Raw genomic sequence first — 15535 nt, forward strand, 5'->3', positions numbered from 1 at the left:
AGGCTATACCAAAACGGGCTGTACTGATAGATTTCTCGTAAAGTATCGATCAAACAATTTCAGATTTATGTTCGTTCGAAGGGTGATATTTCACAGTAAAAAAGTTATGTTGCTGTTACTTATTTGGTGCATTCATTTGTAAGTTACCGAGTGTTAAAAATGTAAGTAAACAAAGAGAAAATTTGGTATATTTTACAATTTTTCATTTACAAAGGCTAAAATGCAAGCCAAGCGGCTACCACGAAAATTGGGTCAATATTAATATTTGTATCAAAACTAGATTATGTACGAAGATGCGGATTATTTGCCCGCTTATTAAATTTGTATAATTTTAAAAATCTAGATAGCTTTAGATATTTTTGTGTTAATATTAAACTTCTTGTACCTGCTGACAGAAAGGAAGAAAAAATATTTTTTATTATTGTTTGAAAACATCCCATAAAACAATTGTGGAAAAAAACAATTAACGACATGCTGACAAAACAGGAAAATATTTTGAAAATAATATTCAACAACGAACAAAGAAAATGTTTAAATGAAGAATTATTGCCCGCAGTAACGACGCTGTTCTTCAAATGTTCAACACAATATTTTCAAAGAATAAAACTATCAAAACTTTTGAATGTTCCTTTTTTCGGCTACAAAGTATTATTGTGTTTGTGTGTATTTGCGAGTGAGTCAGTGTTACTTTTGCAACTGTTTTTGCAATATTCTTGGTATTATTATTATTTTTAAATTCTTTTCAACTTTTTCTATTTCGGATGGTTGCCCCAATGTTGTAGAAAGGGTAATAAGTTGTTCAAGTATTCTCAGTAGTAGCTTCTCTTTCTTTCTTCCTTTTTTGAAAGAGTTGTTATCAAATTTTTCTTTACTGTGCAACAAAACTAAAAGTTAGTTTTTCATCTCCCAAAAAATGGTTATTCGGCATTTGATAACTAAAGTTCAGCATGAAACTGTATGCATATATATTTTTTGAAAATAAAAAAGATTTTCGAATGCAGGTTAGCATTTTTCAGTGTGGTTTGCAATAACATTTAAGTGAAGTTTAGATTTAAAGTGGTATTGTCAAAGGGATTTATGTGCTATCGAATGACAAAGTGAAATATTTAGAAGAGACTTGGCTATCGAAAAATGACTAACACTGTAGCCGGCTAAATTTGTGGTAGTGTCGTTTGTTTCTAATAAATTGTGTTTATTGTTTTATTTCAAAAAATTACATATATAAAATTTAGAATAAGTAGAATTTAAAAAAAATTAACAAAACGTACTTGTGAAATTCAGATTTCTTATAAATTTATATTTGCAGCTAAATACTTTTCGTTGACAATATTCTCATGTAAAATATCATGTTCCACAAGTAGAATATCTTTTGCAACAAATAATAATTCACTTCATATTTATCACTATTTGGCTTCAGTATTTGGCCAATTTTATAGCCAATTGACAAATACAACATTAAAAATAAATTGACTGTGGAAATGACCATTTGATATTCTTAAAGGTCTTCTTAGCATGGTGTATTATCGAGGTGTATTAAAACATGATTTTTATACCCTTCACAACATTGTTGTACAGGGTATTATGTCATTGTGCATATGTTTGTAACAGGCATAAGGAAACGATGCTGAGACCGTCTGTAGATGTTAAATTGTAATGGTGATGTTCCGAATTGGATGAAATTTGCGACAAGTCACATATTTGGAGACAATCGGTTCAGATTTAGATACAGCTCCCATATATAGTTTCGTCCGATTTTATGTAAATGGCGCACCAAAGTCTCTATACATCTTTCGATTTTCACGAAATTTTGCACAGTGTACTGGATTGAGTCTAAAATGACGTACGTTAAAATTCGAGAAAATCGGGTCAGATTATCACTTTCTGCGTCGATTTATGCATGTCCCTCTGTCCGTCTGTAGATGTTAAATTGTAATTGTAATGATCGGAATTGGATGACATTTGGCACAATTCACTTATTTGGCCCAAGGATGAACCCTATTGAAATTTTGGAAAATCAGTTCAGATTTAGATATAGCACCCATATATAGTTTCGTCCGATATTATGTAAATTGCCCACCAAAGTCCATATATATACCATTCGATTTTCAGGAAATTTTGCAAAGTGTACTGAATTCAGTCTAAAATGGCGGACGTTAACTTTCGAGAAAATCGGGTCAGATAACGACGGATTTAAGGTAAATGCGGCACCAAAGTCTCTATATCGGTTCAGATATAGATAAAGCTCCCATATATATTTTCGTCCCATTAAATGTAAAAAGTCCCTATCTTTCGATTTTTATGAAATTTTGCACAGTCTACTGAATCGAGTCTAGAATATCGCATGTTAAGTTTCTAGAAAATAGGATATAAGTATAGCTCCCATATATATTTTCGACCGATTTAAGGTAAATGGGGCACCAAAGTTCCTATAAATTGTTCGATTTGCGAGAGAGTCGAGAATGATGTGCGCCATGTTTCGTGAAAATCGGTTCAGATAGATATAGCTCCCGTATATTCTTTCGTCCGATTTTAAGTAAATGGTGCACTAAAGACCCATAGCTACGCCGATTGACACAACGTGCTGAAATTAATATAATTTAATTTCTGGCAAGTTTCGGTTCAGATTAAGATATATCATAACATTCAATGCATAATTTCGACCTATTGATGTTAATTGTACACCAAACAATCAATTGGTTCCTATATGAGAGTATGAGCATACCGAATAGCGTATGTAATGTTTGCTTTAAATCTATTTACAAAATTTAGAATAGGTTGCAGAATGGCCTGTGTAGGAATTGATGTTAGTCGGTTAATAGATAAATATCACGTATTTAAGTTCGTTCAATTTCATGTCAATGTTCCTTCGAAAAAGCGACGTCTGTTACGACATATATGTGCAATATAATCAAAGTGGTGAAGGGTATCATATATTCGGCCTAGTCCGACTTTACTATTTTCTTTACTGGTTAATTTCATTATTATTTAAAATCAAGTATGAAAGAGTTATGTGCAATAGATACCAATGGACCTTCCACAAAGAGAACAGGGAACAATAAAAAAGCATGTCCCTCGTTATGAGTACAAATGGACTTCGAAAATGTTCGACAAACCTATTGTGCTTCTAAAACGTAAAAGTACCCAAATGGGATATGGGAGTTGTGTCCAAAGATATATCTATATAGAAAATTCTCTGCATAAAAGTGTACATTACAGGTTCTTGCAGAGTAAAAATCTGCAAGAACCTGTAATGGAAAATTACAAGAAGAATTCGACTAAAACCTTCAAAATATCAACCAGTGAGCGGAGCAGTATAGTCGGACGGGCCGACCATATGATACCCTACACAACTTCCACGAAAAATTAACATTCTGTGGATCTATATTCTGAGCTGGGACAATATTTCGCGATATTTGAACCATCTGGACTAACTAGAGCCCGACAATTATTACTAATGTTCAGTACAGCCCTTCTAATTTCTGTCCAGATTCTCTTCCCTTGTGTTATGATCTTCTTATTTCCATTGGAGCCTATATATCGACTCGAAAAAATAAAAAAAATAAAGTTTTCGGTCGACTTCATCACATTATAATTATCTGATCGTCACCGAACCATAACTGGAACTTCATGGAACATTTTAAAGAGATCAGCGCAATATTTCCGCCCTCTAGTGTGGTAAAGGGTTACTAAATAACGTCTGAATACATAAGCACCTGTATATATTTAAGTGTAACTCCCACATCTGAGTACATACATCCATATAATAGGTATCAATTTAAAGGTCAACCACAGCCCTTGGATATACCAACAACTTTTCAGGTCTATGTCCTTCAGGGGTAAATCTATACGCTATTGAATACAAATTTTCTAATTTTACACACAAAAGTCAGGGTCCATTTGACCCGCTAAATATTGACCGATCCTTATCAAAACAGGCATGCTTATTCTTTGGTCCGATCCCCTTCTCTATGTAAAAATTCGCGATGTTTGGGCCACAATTGCGGCCTCTAGAGCGACCAGAAAAACCGACAAAAATTTAGTATTAGGTCCATTTCATCCCCTAAATATTAACCTATCTTTACCAAAAACAATAGGGGTCTTCATTGGGCATAACCCATCCTACATGCAAAATTTCGTGAAGATTGGTCCATAACTGTGGCCTGTATCGTGTTTACAAATTATAATGGACAGACGGACGGACACACATGTCTATATCGACTCAGCTAGTCGAGATATGAGGATCGGTATACTTAAAGGTGGGTCTAGGACCAATATTTCGCGGGCTGCACGAAGCTATAATACCCTGACAACATAGTTGTGTAGGATATAAAAAGGATCCAAAACACCACAATGCGACATTACTGTTACTTTAGTAGATAATAAATGCAGCAAAATACAACATACATATTCACTCATTGTACTCATTGATGTTGTATAACTTCTTTTTGTAATCCATCATACTGAATGTTGTTGCGTTCGAGTTTGATCGTATTATGTTACCAATGAATACGATCTTCGACGGACAAAGCACAAAGAAGAACACAACTTCGGTGGTTGAATTCATTTACACTCATTCAATATTGTTGTGTACTCTGAATACGACATAACATTCTGGAATGCAGATGTCTAGTATGTAATAGCTCCGTCCTGTGTGGCGTATGATTGTTTAATTCTCCTATTATTAATCCATACGCCACTGTGTGCATTTAGTGTCCATATTGATGTATACCAGGGGTAGTCAAGCTTTTTTTAATTACCGCCCACTTATTCACCTCGAGTGATAGAAAAATATTCTTACCGCCCACCTAATCCTCAGTGTTGTTTATTCATAAACTGCTTTTGTTTATTAAGTAATTTTAATTAAGTATAGTGAAGTGTAAAGTATTTAATGGAATCCCTGAGCTAATACTGCGAAATTAAATATTTAATATCTGGCTCTATTTTCGTCAAAAACAAGCGAAATATTAAGGCGGTTTCTTCCTTTGTTCATGATGTGGTTAACATCACCAAATCCAGATTGGACTAAATATGGGGTAGGAAAAGGTATAAATAATTTGAATACCTCTTTCCACATATTTGGATATAAAGGTTTACAATCTGTTTACAATCTCCATCATATTTTATTTCTAATAGTTCTTCTTGATACTTAGTATCAGCTTGCTTATCATTAGCTGTAAATTGATTTTTCATCCATTGGTACACCTGTAAGTTCAAAATGTCTTCAAATTCAAAATGTTTTAAAATACTTAGGAAAATCCTATCTCCCACTAGTGGGCGGTATGGACCAGGTTGACTGTCGCTGATGTATACGAAGTTTTGTGCAAATAGTTTTAGATTTAGATAAGTTTGATGTCCGTGAAGTTTTGTTGAAATCGGTTCAGAGTTAGATATAGCTCCCATATATATTTTCGTCCGATTTAATGTAAATGGTGGATCAAATTCCTTCTATATCTTTCGATTTGTATGAAATTTGGCATAATGTACTGAATTAAGTCTGGAATGGTGTGTGCTAAGTTTCGTGAAAATCGGTTTAGAATTAGATAAACTCCAATAATATTTTCATCCAATTCACTGTAAATGGTGCACAAAAGTCCCTGTAAATCTTACGATTCTCTTTCTCTCTCTGTGTAAAATATCATATTGTTCGGGTCATAATTTGATCCCCTAAATATTAAAGGAACATTACCGAGAACAGTAGGATCTTCTTTGGCCAGAACCCAAAAGTCGTGCCGATTGGTCCATAACTGTGGCCTGTATCGTTTTATATATTAATGCTAATGATTTAAATTGAGAATGGGTTAATTCATCCACATTAAGAGAGATAACTTTTTATTTAGGGGTTAATTCAAAATGAAAATCGCATCCTTGTAGCAATGTCAACCAAAATCGTGCTTAGCTACGGAAATAAGGTAGTTTATTTCCTGGTACCAACAAAAATGTAAAAACCACCGCAAAATTTGATTTGCGTTATATCTGGTTCTACATTCTCTAGGCTTTACGCTTAAACTAAATTTTATTAAAAAATAATTATTTATAATTCAAATATTTGGCGTTATCTGGATTAATATCTTATAAAGTTGGTGGAATATAGAATGTATGAAAATCGATCGTTTGTATCGTGCGTATGACAAACAGATAACATTGGTCAGGCACATAAACATCATTGGCGAAGTACACAAGGGCGCATGAATAATAAATTGAAAATATTAACTTCAATTTATTATCCATGCGCCCTTGTGTACTTCGCCAATGATGTTTATGTGCCTGACCAACGTTATCTGTTTGTCATTCTTATGACGTCCAATTTTACCATTGAAACCCCAATTCAAGTTTAGTCGAATTCATGTATTACATTGCATAACTCTTTTCTAGTCCAAATCTTCAATTTTTAATATTTTTCCTTCCTCAAACTTGCTTACTCACATTCAAATGTCTTCTTGGTGGAATAACATGTTTTTTTTCCTCATAAAAACTTTGCTAACATTTTCAGCTCCGTAATATAAACATGTATTTCTTTCAGATACACTTAGCCATACATATGATCATGTAAATGCCTTTAAGGTAATGCGTGCATTACAATAATGTGAAAAACAATATGAAATTATTTTAAATGTCATTACCAAATTACTGGTTTACCCATCCATAACACTTTAAGATACCCCATAATGGCATGGGAATGTAATCTTTGTATGTCTGTATGCATGTGTGTTCACACGCACATGTTTTACGTTATTGACCTCTTAACATCTTTTCATGTTGCCATCAACACTACACAAGCCAGGCAGAATAATTGCAAAGCCTCGCATTTGTGTGTTGTCATAATTTATGAAGTTTTTATCTGCTGTTGTTTATCTTGGCTCTCCGCATCTTCTCTCTTTGTTAATTTCGTATTAAAATTAAAAAGAATTCCATAAATAATGTAGACGATGACTGGGCAGACGACAGACAAATCGACTTACATGCACGCACACAAGTACAAACTCACACACACTCACACTTTGCGTATTTATTTATGTGCAAACAATTTATGGTTGTATTTGCACAATAAATACAAATACACTTATATACTCAAACACAAGTAAGCACACGCGTACTCACACACACACATTCATTTAATCAAACATAAGAAATGCACACTTTACAATGGGGACTCCAACTCGAACCATACGTAAACGAACAATGGAAATTTACACACACACAGAAACATACACTGCTTTACCACAAACTGATACAAACTGACAACTCCGACTGCCATAAATCATGTCAGACAATGGAAGTAATGAAAACTTATAATGCCCCGAATATCCATTCCAACTTGCATCCATTTATGCAACAGTCAAACGCACACCCACCATCACATATGTGTGAATGTGTGTATGCATTTCTCTCTATGATTGTAACTCAATATTGCAGTAAGTAGTAAATTTTCTGTTCGGCTATGCCCGGCAATGCATTGTTGCAAGTTCTGAGAACAATGCCAACGAAAAATTCATCTTTTTCAGATCCAAGTTCACATGAATTCTTCAATGATGACCTTTACAAAAGCACAAACATACATGCATAACTTAGTTGGGAAATGTTTGTAATATTTTGACTACCATGCCATTGTCTACCGCTAGCTGTTAAGTGTGTTGTTACTACTATTCAGGAGAAAAGAATGCAAGCATTAGTGGGAAATGTAAAATTAGTTTTCGCTCCTTCACTTTAATATTTATAGGAACAATTTAATAATAAGTATATCAAACTTGGGATTTGTAAAATCTGGAAATATTCGCTATTCATAAATAATTTAGTATGAGTAAAATTCTAATATATGCCTATTTATACCATTCACCACACAGGGTATTATGTCTTTGTGCATATGTTTGTAACAGGCAAAAGGAAACGAGATAGACACATGGTTCCTTTTTAGAATATGCCTAGAATCACTTTCTAAGTCGATTTATGCATGTCCGTCCGTCTGTCTGTCTGTCCACGTATTTTTGTGAACAAAGTACAGGTCGCATTTATGATCCGATTTGGATGAAATTTGGCATAGGTCACTTATTTGGCAAAATGAAAAAATTCGCTGTTGCAAACGTAAATTTACTGTAAAAAAAATCTATTCGGGGGGGTCCGGGTCCCCCGGGCCGCCCCCTGCTTACGTCCATGCTTCCCATATATATTTTCGTCCGATTTAAGGTAAATTGTGTACCAATGTCACTACATATCTTTCGATTTGCACGAAATTTGGCATAGCGTTATGAATTATGTCTAGAATGATGTGTGTTAAGCTTCGTGGAAATCGGTCCAGATTTAGATATAGCTCTTATATATATTTTCGTCCGATTTAAGGTAAATGGTGCGCCAAAGTCCCTAAATATCTTTCGATCTGAACGAAATTTCGCACAGCGTAATTAATTAGGTATAGAATGATGTGTGTTAAGTTTCCTGAAAATGGGTTCAGATTTAGATATAGCTCCTATATATATTTTGTTCCGATTTTATGTAAATGGTGCACCAAAGTCTCTATATATCCTTCGATTTGCACGAAATTTGGCATAGCGTACTGAATTGCGTCTATAATAATGTGTGCAAAGTCTCGGGAAAATCGGTTCAGATTTAGATATAGCTCCCAAATATATTTTCATCCAATTTTAGGTAATTGGTGCACCAAAATCTCTGAAAATCATTCGATTTGCACGAAATTTGTCATAGCGTACTGAATTAAGGCTAGAATGACGTGTGCAAAGTTTCGTGAAAATTGGTTCAGATTTAGATATATATATATATTCGTCCGATTTTATGTAATCTTTCGATTTACACGAATTTTGTTATAGGGTACTGAATTAAGTCTAGAATGATGTTGCTTGATGTTCGTGAAAAGATCCATAGCTAGGCCGATTTACACAACGTACTGATGTAATATAAATTAGTCTCTAGCAAGTTTCCCTGAAATCGGTTCAGATATATTCTACACATATTAGGATACATATGTAGAATATACCCAAAGTGGTGAAGGGTATCATATAGTCGGCCCAGTCCGACTTTACTACTTTCCTTACTGGTTTTGTATTTCCAAAGCATCTGTTAATTTGTGAAGCAGAATTTTTTTGGATATCAGTAATGAAAATGAAAATATTTATCAAATCCTACACATTGGCACACAGCAATTGGTTGCTTATTCATTGTTAGAATTTCTCCGAAAACTTCAGGCAAAAAATTGTGGTGTAGGAATCTTCCTCCTAGGCTGGTCAAGCGGAACAGTGGTCACATGACAAATTTTACCAAAGAAACAGGCCCCAAGGGCTGAGATTTAGCATACCAGTTTTTTTGGCGGTATTTTAAGGGTACTGGGTGCAAATTGCGTTAATTCGGCATTCTTGTTCCTTTTTAATATAAAAAGAATTTAATTGTTATCTATACGAGACATTTTAAATATCATCTCCTTGTATGAAAATTGAATCAAAATTATGTTGCGCAGCATCATCACAATACTCCAATAAAACATTTCTCATTAGATGCTCGTTACACCATAATATATGAACTGCAAGTTATTTTTTGCCTCGAATATTTTCGGTAATAAAAGTCATGATGCTCCTTTGTTTGTTATTTTTTTTCTTTTTTCGTTGAATTTTTTTTTTAAATTCTCAACTTTCATTTGTTCGCACTAGAATGCATTCATTGCAAGCGGTAGAGTACAGTGACTTGCTTACTTCCTTCTTACTTCGATTCGGTGGCACTTCTTCTTGCTACGTTTCTTTGCTCGACTTTAATGACCATCCAATGAAAATAAAGTTTCGGTTGCCTTCGCTACTTGGGCAATGAAGAAGCAAACAAAATATGAGAAAAAAAAAACGAAATTATTTGTTGCCAACGAAGAAACAACAAAAATTACTTATAAAAGTATGTTGTTCACATAATTTTCGTTGCAGTTACGTTATTTTTTTTTTCAATATTCACAAAAACGATGTAATAAGAAATACGTGGAGAGAGAGAGGGCAGAGAGCGCAAGGATCTAGGAAAAAAATTCATGACACGAAGAAAATATACGGCAAATATAACTGTTGGCTGTGAGGTTGCTTGGTTTGGTTCGACGTTCATGTTTTATATGGGGGTTATCTTTACATGCAATTAATTTAACATTTTCAACGAACTTTTAACAGTTTATTCACGATTTATGCAGCAGATACGAAAATGGCTGCAGTAGAAATTACCAATAGCCCATATGACCGCTCTAAAGGTATTTTAACGAAGGGTATTTGTGGATGATGGGAAAATTTAAGATAGCTGCATGTGTTCTTTATGCCTCTTCAAGGCCAATAATCTCTGCGGATGCCACCATAATAATAGTGTTACTCTACCCGAAAAAATGGCACATACATTATCCGATGCTACTAACTATAGCGAACTACACATGCTCTTCGACATCGAATGAGGACAACAAGCTGTTACTTTTAAACAAACAACAATTTATGGAAAATCAGACATAGGAGGACCCAAGGACCCAAACCTCACCAATCCTAATAAAGCTATGAGATACTTTTGAAACAGCGAATTTTTGCAACATGTACAGGGACAACTCCTATTAAGGCCTCGACCAATGATACGACTAATGCAGCCCACAGTTGAACAATTTATTTCTAAAGTTTCGACACAATTGTGTCTTTCATAATTTGATAATTTTCTATTGGATGTTTGTTATCAGAAGATATATTGAAAACTGCAACTGGAACCTCCTAACAACCTATATTAAAACATGGAACCATATCCAATATTTAGACCCTTCACCACACTGTGGAACAGGGTATTATGTCTTTGTGCATTTGTTTGTAACACGCAAAAGGAAACGAGATAGACACATGGCTCCTTTTGAGAATGTGCATAGAATCCGTCCGTCTGTCTGCCCATTTTGAAATTTAGCATAGGTCAATTAAAGAAAATCGGTTAAGATTTATATAGAGCTCCCATATATAGCTTCGTCCGATTTTTGTAAATGGTGCACCAAACATCAATGTTTATTCGATGGAAATAACATTATGCACAACCTTCGGCATTAGGTACAGTTTGATGTATGTGAAGTTTTGTTGAAATCGGATCAGATTTAGATATAGCTTCTGTTTAAGTTCGATACATTGCTTACGGCAATGTATATGTTCGATACATTGTTTCCCCTTCTACAGCATTACAATTAACCACTTTAATTGGCCGCTCTTTGGAGCCCAATGGGGAAATCTTCTCTGCATATCTTCCAGGAGCCTCATTCGCCTAGTTCGGATTGTAGGGGAGAGTTTCGCTCTCTTCTACTATATCTCCTGGAAGCCACATTCGCTTAGTTCGGATGCAGAGAGGCGCTTTCCAATGCTGTGGTCGTAGTTGTTGATCACGGCCTTGCTGTTGCTTTCATGCCCATTGCAACATCACTTGCTTTCGAACTCTCGTAGAGTAAACACTTGCATTATCGTTCTCGTAGAATAAACATCTCTCGCTATCGTAGTTAACGCACGCTAAGGTAAAGTCTTGTTTCTCACGAAACCCACCTACTTTACAATAAAGATTGAAAATATTTACTTAACCGTATCTTTCGTTTTTCTTTTCTTTATTTTTTGGGGTTTCACTGCATCTCGGTATCACGCCAACATTTTGATCCGTTCGAGCCGGATAAAAAATTAACATTTCGTTGTCGGAGCATCTACCAACAAAGTGTGACGTCGTTGCTAATTTGGTCTCTGTCACATCTTTTTTAAAGAAATATCATCATCCCCCCTCACCAAACACAAAAAACTCCATCATCAACATCAACAACACCAAAAAACTACATCATCATCAACAACGCCAAAATTTGCATCATCATCCAAACAACTCACTGTTGGTTCATTCTCGTTGTGTTGTTGATCGTGTGATATCAACAACAAATATCACTCTCGCATTCCAGCCGCCTTGTTTAGTGTGAGCCGACTAACAAACAAACGTACCAACAACCCAGTGGGAAAATGGAGAATGCATTACATTGATAATGAATAATTTCTTGCATTATATGATTTACATTACAGAATTTGTCTAAAATATTCGAGAAAAGAATGCAATTTGAGAAAAAAATGATTATAACATTATTGTTATGGAATGCATTATATTATTCATCCCAATAGAAGCGAAATGGTAATTTCATTTGACGAAATCTGCAAATTGATTACCGTCTATATTCCAGAATCTATACATAATGGAATGTGTAGTTTCATAGTTTTTTTCTTGTTTTTTTTTGTGTCCCGTTATTTTCGGGCGACTTCATGTCGCGTTATTGTTGAAATTTGTAAATTTGTTTAGTTTTGTTTCATTTGTGTGACAGTGAAGACGTAAGTTTATAAAATGTATTCAAAGCGACATTGGAGGCGTTTAATATCACATAAAAATAAACGTTGTGCAAGTGCATCAAATGAAAATAATTTAATTTGTGCAAGTGAACAAAATATTTGTGTAGAAGAAATTCCTACTTTGAATATAGAAAACGAAGAAGAAGAAGCAGAAGAAAGTTTTGACCGCAGATTAACAAATTGGGCAGTGAAACATAATATATCTAGAGAGTGTTTTGATGACTTATTAAAAGTTTTATCTTCCGAAAGTCTGTCAGTTAATATGCCAGTGTCATCCAAATCCTTAATTAGAAACCAAACATGTACCCTTAGGACAGTGACACCTGGTTCATATCTGCACATTGGACTAAAAAATCAACTGTTAAAACTCGAAAGTATAATAAAACATTGCGATAACATTTATTTAGATATAAATGTGGATGGAATTCCACTCTATAAATCTTCTAGTTTGGCACTATGGCCAATTTTGGCAAGAATTGCCGATAACCCGAGAGCTAAAGTTTTTCCAATTGGAATTTATTTAGGAACCATAAAGCCGTTTAGTGTAAATAGTTATTTACACGACTTTCTTAAGGAATTCAATGATTTAAAAGAAACTGGTCTTCAACTTGGAGAATTAAATATTTCAATAAAAATAAGAAGCTTTATCTGTGATGCTCCCGCACGCGCGTTCCTTTGTCAAACCGTTGGTCACAATGCCTTAGAGGGATGTTGCAAATGTACGCAAATAGGTAGGCGACTAGAAAATAGAACGGTTTTTAGTACGACAGTTGCATCTCCCCGAACTGATGAAGATTTTAAAGATAGAAAAAATGTCAGTTTCCATAGACTAAGTATGGATGCGACTTTAGGACTAGAGGATATTGGAATTGGTATGATAAGTCAATTCCCTTTAGATCCTATGCATCTCATTGATTTAGGTGTTGCAAAAAAAACTATAATCTTGCTTTTAGGTAACAAAACTAAAACTAAAATAAATCAGATCAAAAAAGATGAAATTTCGTTCAAATTAGCATCCCTTGTCCCATTTATAACTAGGGAGTTTTGTAGAAAACCTAGAGGTTTAAAGGAAGTACATCGTTGGAAAGCAACTGAATTTAGGCAGTTCGTTTTATACACTGGAATAGTTATTTTGGCAGATATTGTTGACAACGATTTTTACTATCATTTTTGCTTATTACATTGTGCATATAGGATTCTGATAGCAGAACAAAGTTATCATAAATATTTAGACACAGCATCACAAATGATACAATACTATGTCGAATCCTTCCCAGTGATATTTGGCGAACATTATGTTTCGTACAATGTACATTCACTACTGCATCTTACGGAGTGTGTAAAAAAAGTAGGATTTTTGGGAAGTTTTTCAGCCTACGACTTTGAAAATTTTTTGCAGCACTTAAAACAACAAGTTAAGAGCCCCAGAAATATATTGCAGCAATTAAATAATAAAATTGTACATGATAATTATATAGACGATACTGAGGAGAGTGCAGTAAAATATGATAGAAAAGGAGTAATAACATCTCTAAATCTTCCAGGATTCTATTTAAGTTTGAAAAGTGCCGATAAATTTTGTTTTGTTAAATCTGGATTCGCAGTAGAAATAAAACATTTCTCTAATGACGAAAATAAACTCTTTATAGTTGGACATAAAATTTTGAATTGCACAAATTTTTATACGGAGCCGATGCAATCATTAGAAATTGGAATATTTTTAAGCGAAGGATGCACTTGCACAACTGCTGAACAGTTTAACTGTGATGATATATTATATAAATTAATTCGATTGCCATACCAAAATAAATTTGTATTCCTCCCAATTCTCCATAAACAGAATTAAATTCTCAAGATTGATACCAAACCAAAACTTTTAAAATGTCTATAATAAAAAAACAATTTGTGTCACCTCTTGCACCCCAGAACGCAATACTTCAAACTGACGAAAATAAAAAATCAGGTAAAATACTTTAAATATATATACATTAATAAATAAATAACATATTTCTTATATTATAGAATTGGCCCGAATAGAAGATATTGAGAAAAACATTAAAATACTAAATGGTAAGTATTTTATTTCATAAACATTACATCATAAATAATTTTATATATATTTAAATCAACACTTTAATTTCATACTTTTGCAGATAAATTTGATACATGTATAAATGTACTGACCAAAATTGAAATAAAACTAGATACTCTATTGACACAGGATGCGAAAAAAATATACTTTCCCATACAAAATGAGGCAGATCTCCACAAAGTTGAGAAAAAAATTGGGGAAGACTTCGCTTCGTTTGTAAGTATTGAATAATATTAAAAAATGCTAATATGATTATTAACGACAAATTCTTTTTTTCCAGATACCCATCATGGAAAGAATATTGTTTCCTTCTGGAGTTGTAAAAAACTTATGTAGAGTACTTTCCGAAGAATTGATTATGAACTATAACTTTGAAGGAATAAAAGGAAAAATGGCTTTTAAGTCCTTTGAAAATATAAATAAGTTAATGTATGGTAAGTAAAATTGTTCAAATTTTCTACATTAAATACTTTTAGAATATACATATTAATACATATATTATTTTTTGCAGAGGTGTCAAAGAGGGAAGGATACGACGAGAAGGAATATAAGAAGGATGTTAAAAAGGCATTCCATTTGATAAAATTAAGGCAGTTTAAGAAAACACATCTCGCTAAAAAACGTAGCGAGAAATAAGAATTTATTTAAACATAATCCAAAAATGAATTACATTTTATGTTTTTGTATGTATTCACAATGAGTTTGTTTGTTTATGTTTTTGTATTCTAAGAATACGTACATATATTTATGAAATACATATAAACTATGTTTATTATTAATAAATTATTTTATTATATTTCAAATTAAAAGAACATAATTTTAATGTATTCTGGGGGAATGAATTATAAAACAAATGATAAAGTATTAATTATTTAATGCATTGGGATACATCAATTATATAATGTATACTTAAAAGATTGTCCAAAATGCATTATATAGATTGCATTATATTACGAATCGCTTAGGCAAACAAAAGGAATGCATTATTTTCCTAGGACATGGACCGTGTTAACAATAATGAATTCTGGAATGTATAAATCATAGTGTTTATGCATTACCTCTTCGTTTACCATACCTTCCATTTTCCCACTGG

The 15535-nt window shown here is 33.5% G+C and overlaps 1 protein-coding gene across 1 annotated transcript; it reads left to right on the plus strand.

Moving 5' to 3' along the window:
* Nucleotides 1–13342: 13342 nt before the first annotated feature.
* Nucleotides 13343–15525, plus strand: LOC133328664 (uncharacterized). The gene is made up of 5 exons (XM_061537210.1): nt 13343–14313; nt 14373–14420; nt 14504–14658; nt 14723–14876; nt 14954–15525. Exons 1-5 carry the CDS (start codon nt 14232–14234, stop codon nt 15076–15078), a joined length of 564 nt encoding a protein of 187 aa, XP_061393194.1. The 5' UTR covers nt 13343–14231; the 3' UTR covers nt 15079–15525.
* The last annotated feature ends 10 nt before the right edge of the window (nt 15526–15535 follow it).

This window comes from Musca vetustissima, unplaced genomic scaffold, assembly GCF_032173495.1.
Source record: "Musca vetustissima isolate MV318-11 ecotype Yass unplaced genomic scaffold, APGP_CSIRO_Mvet_v1 utg14522, whole genome shotgun sequence".
Lineage (NCBI taxonomy): Eukaryota > Metazoa > Arthropoda > Insecta > Diptera > Muscidae > Musca > Musca vetustissima.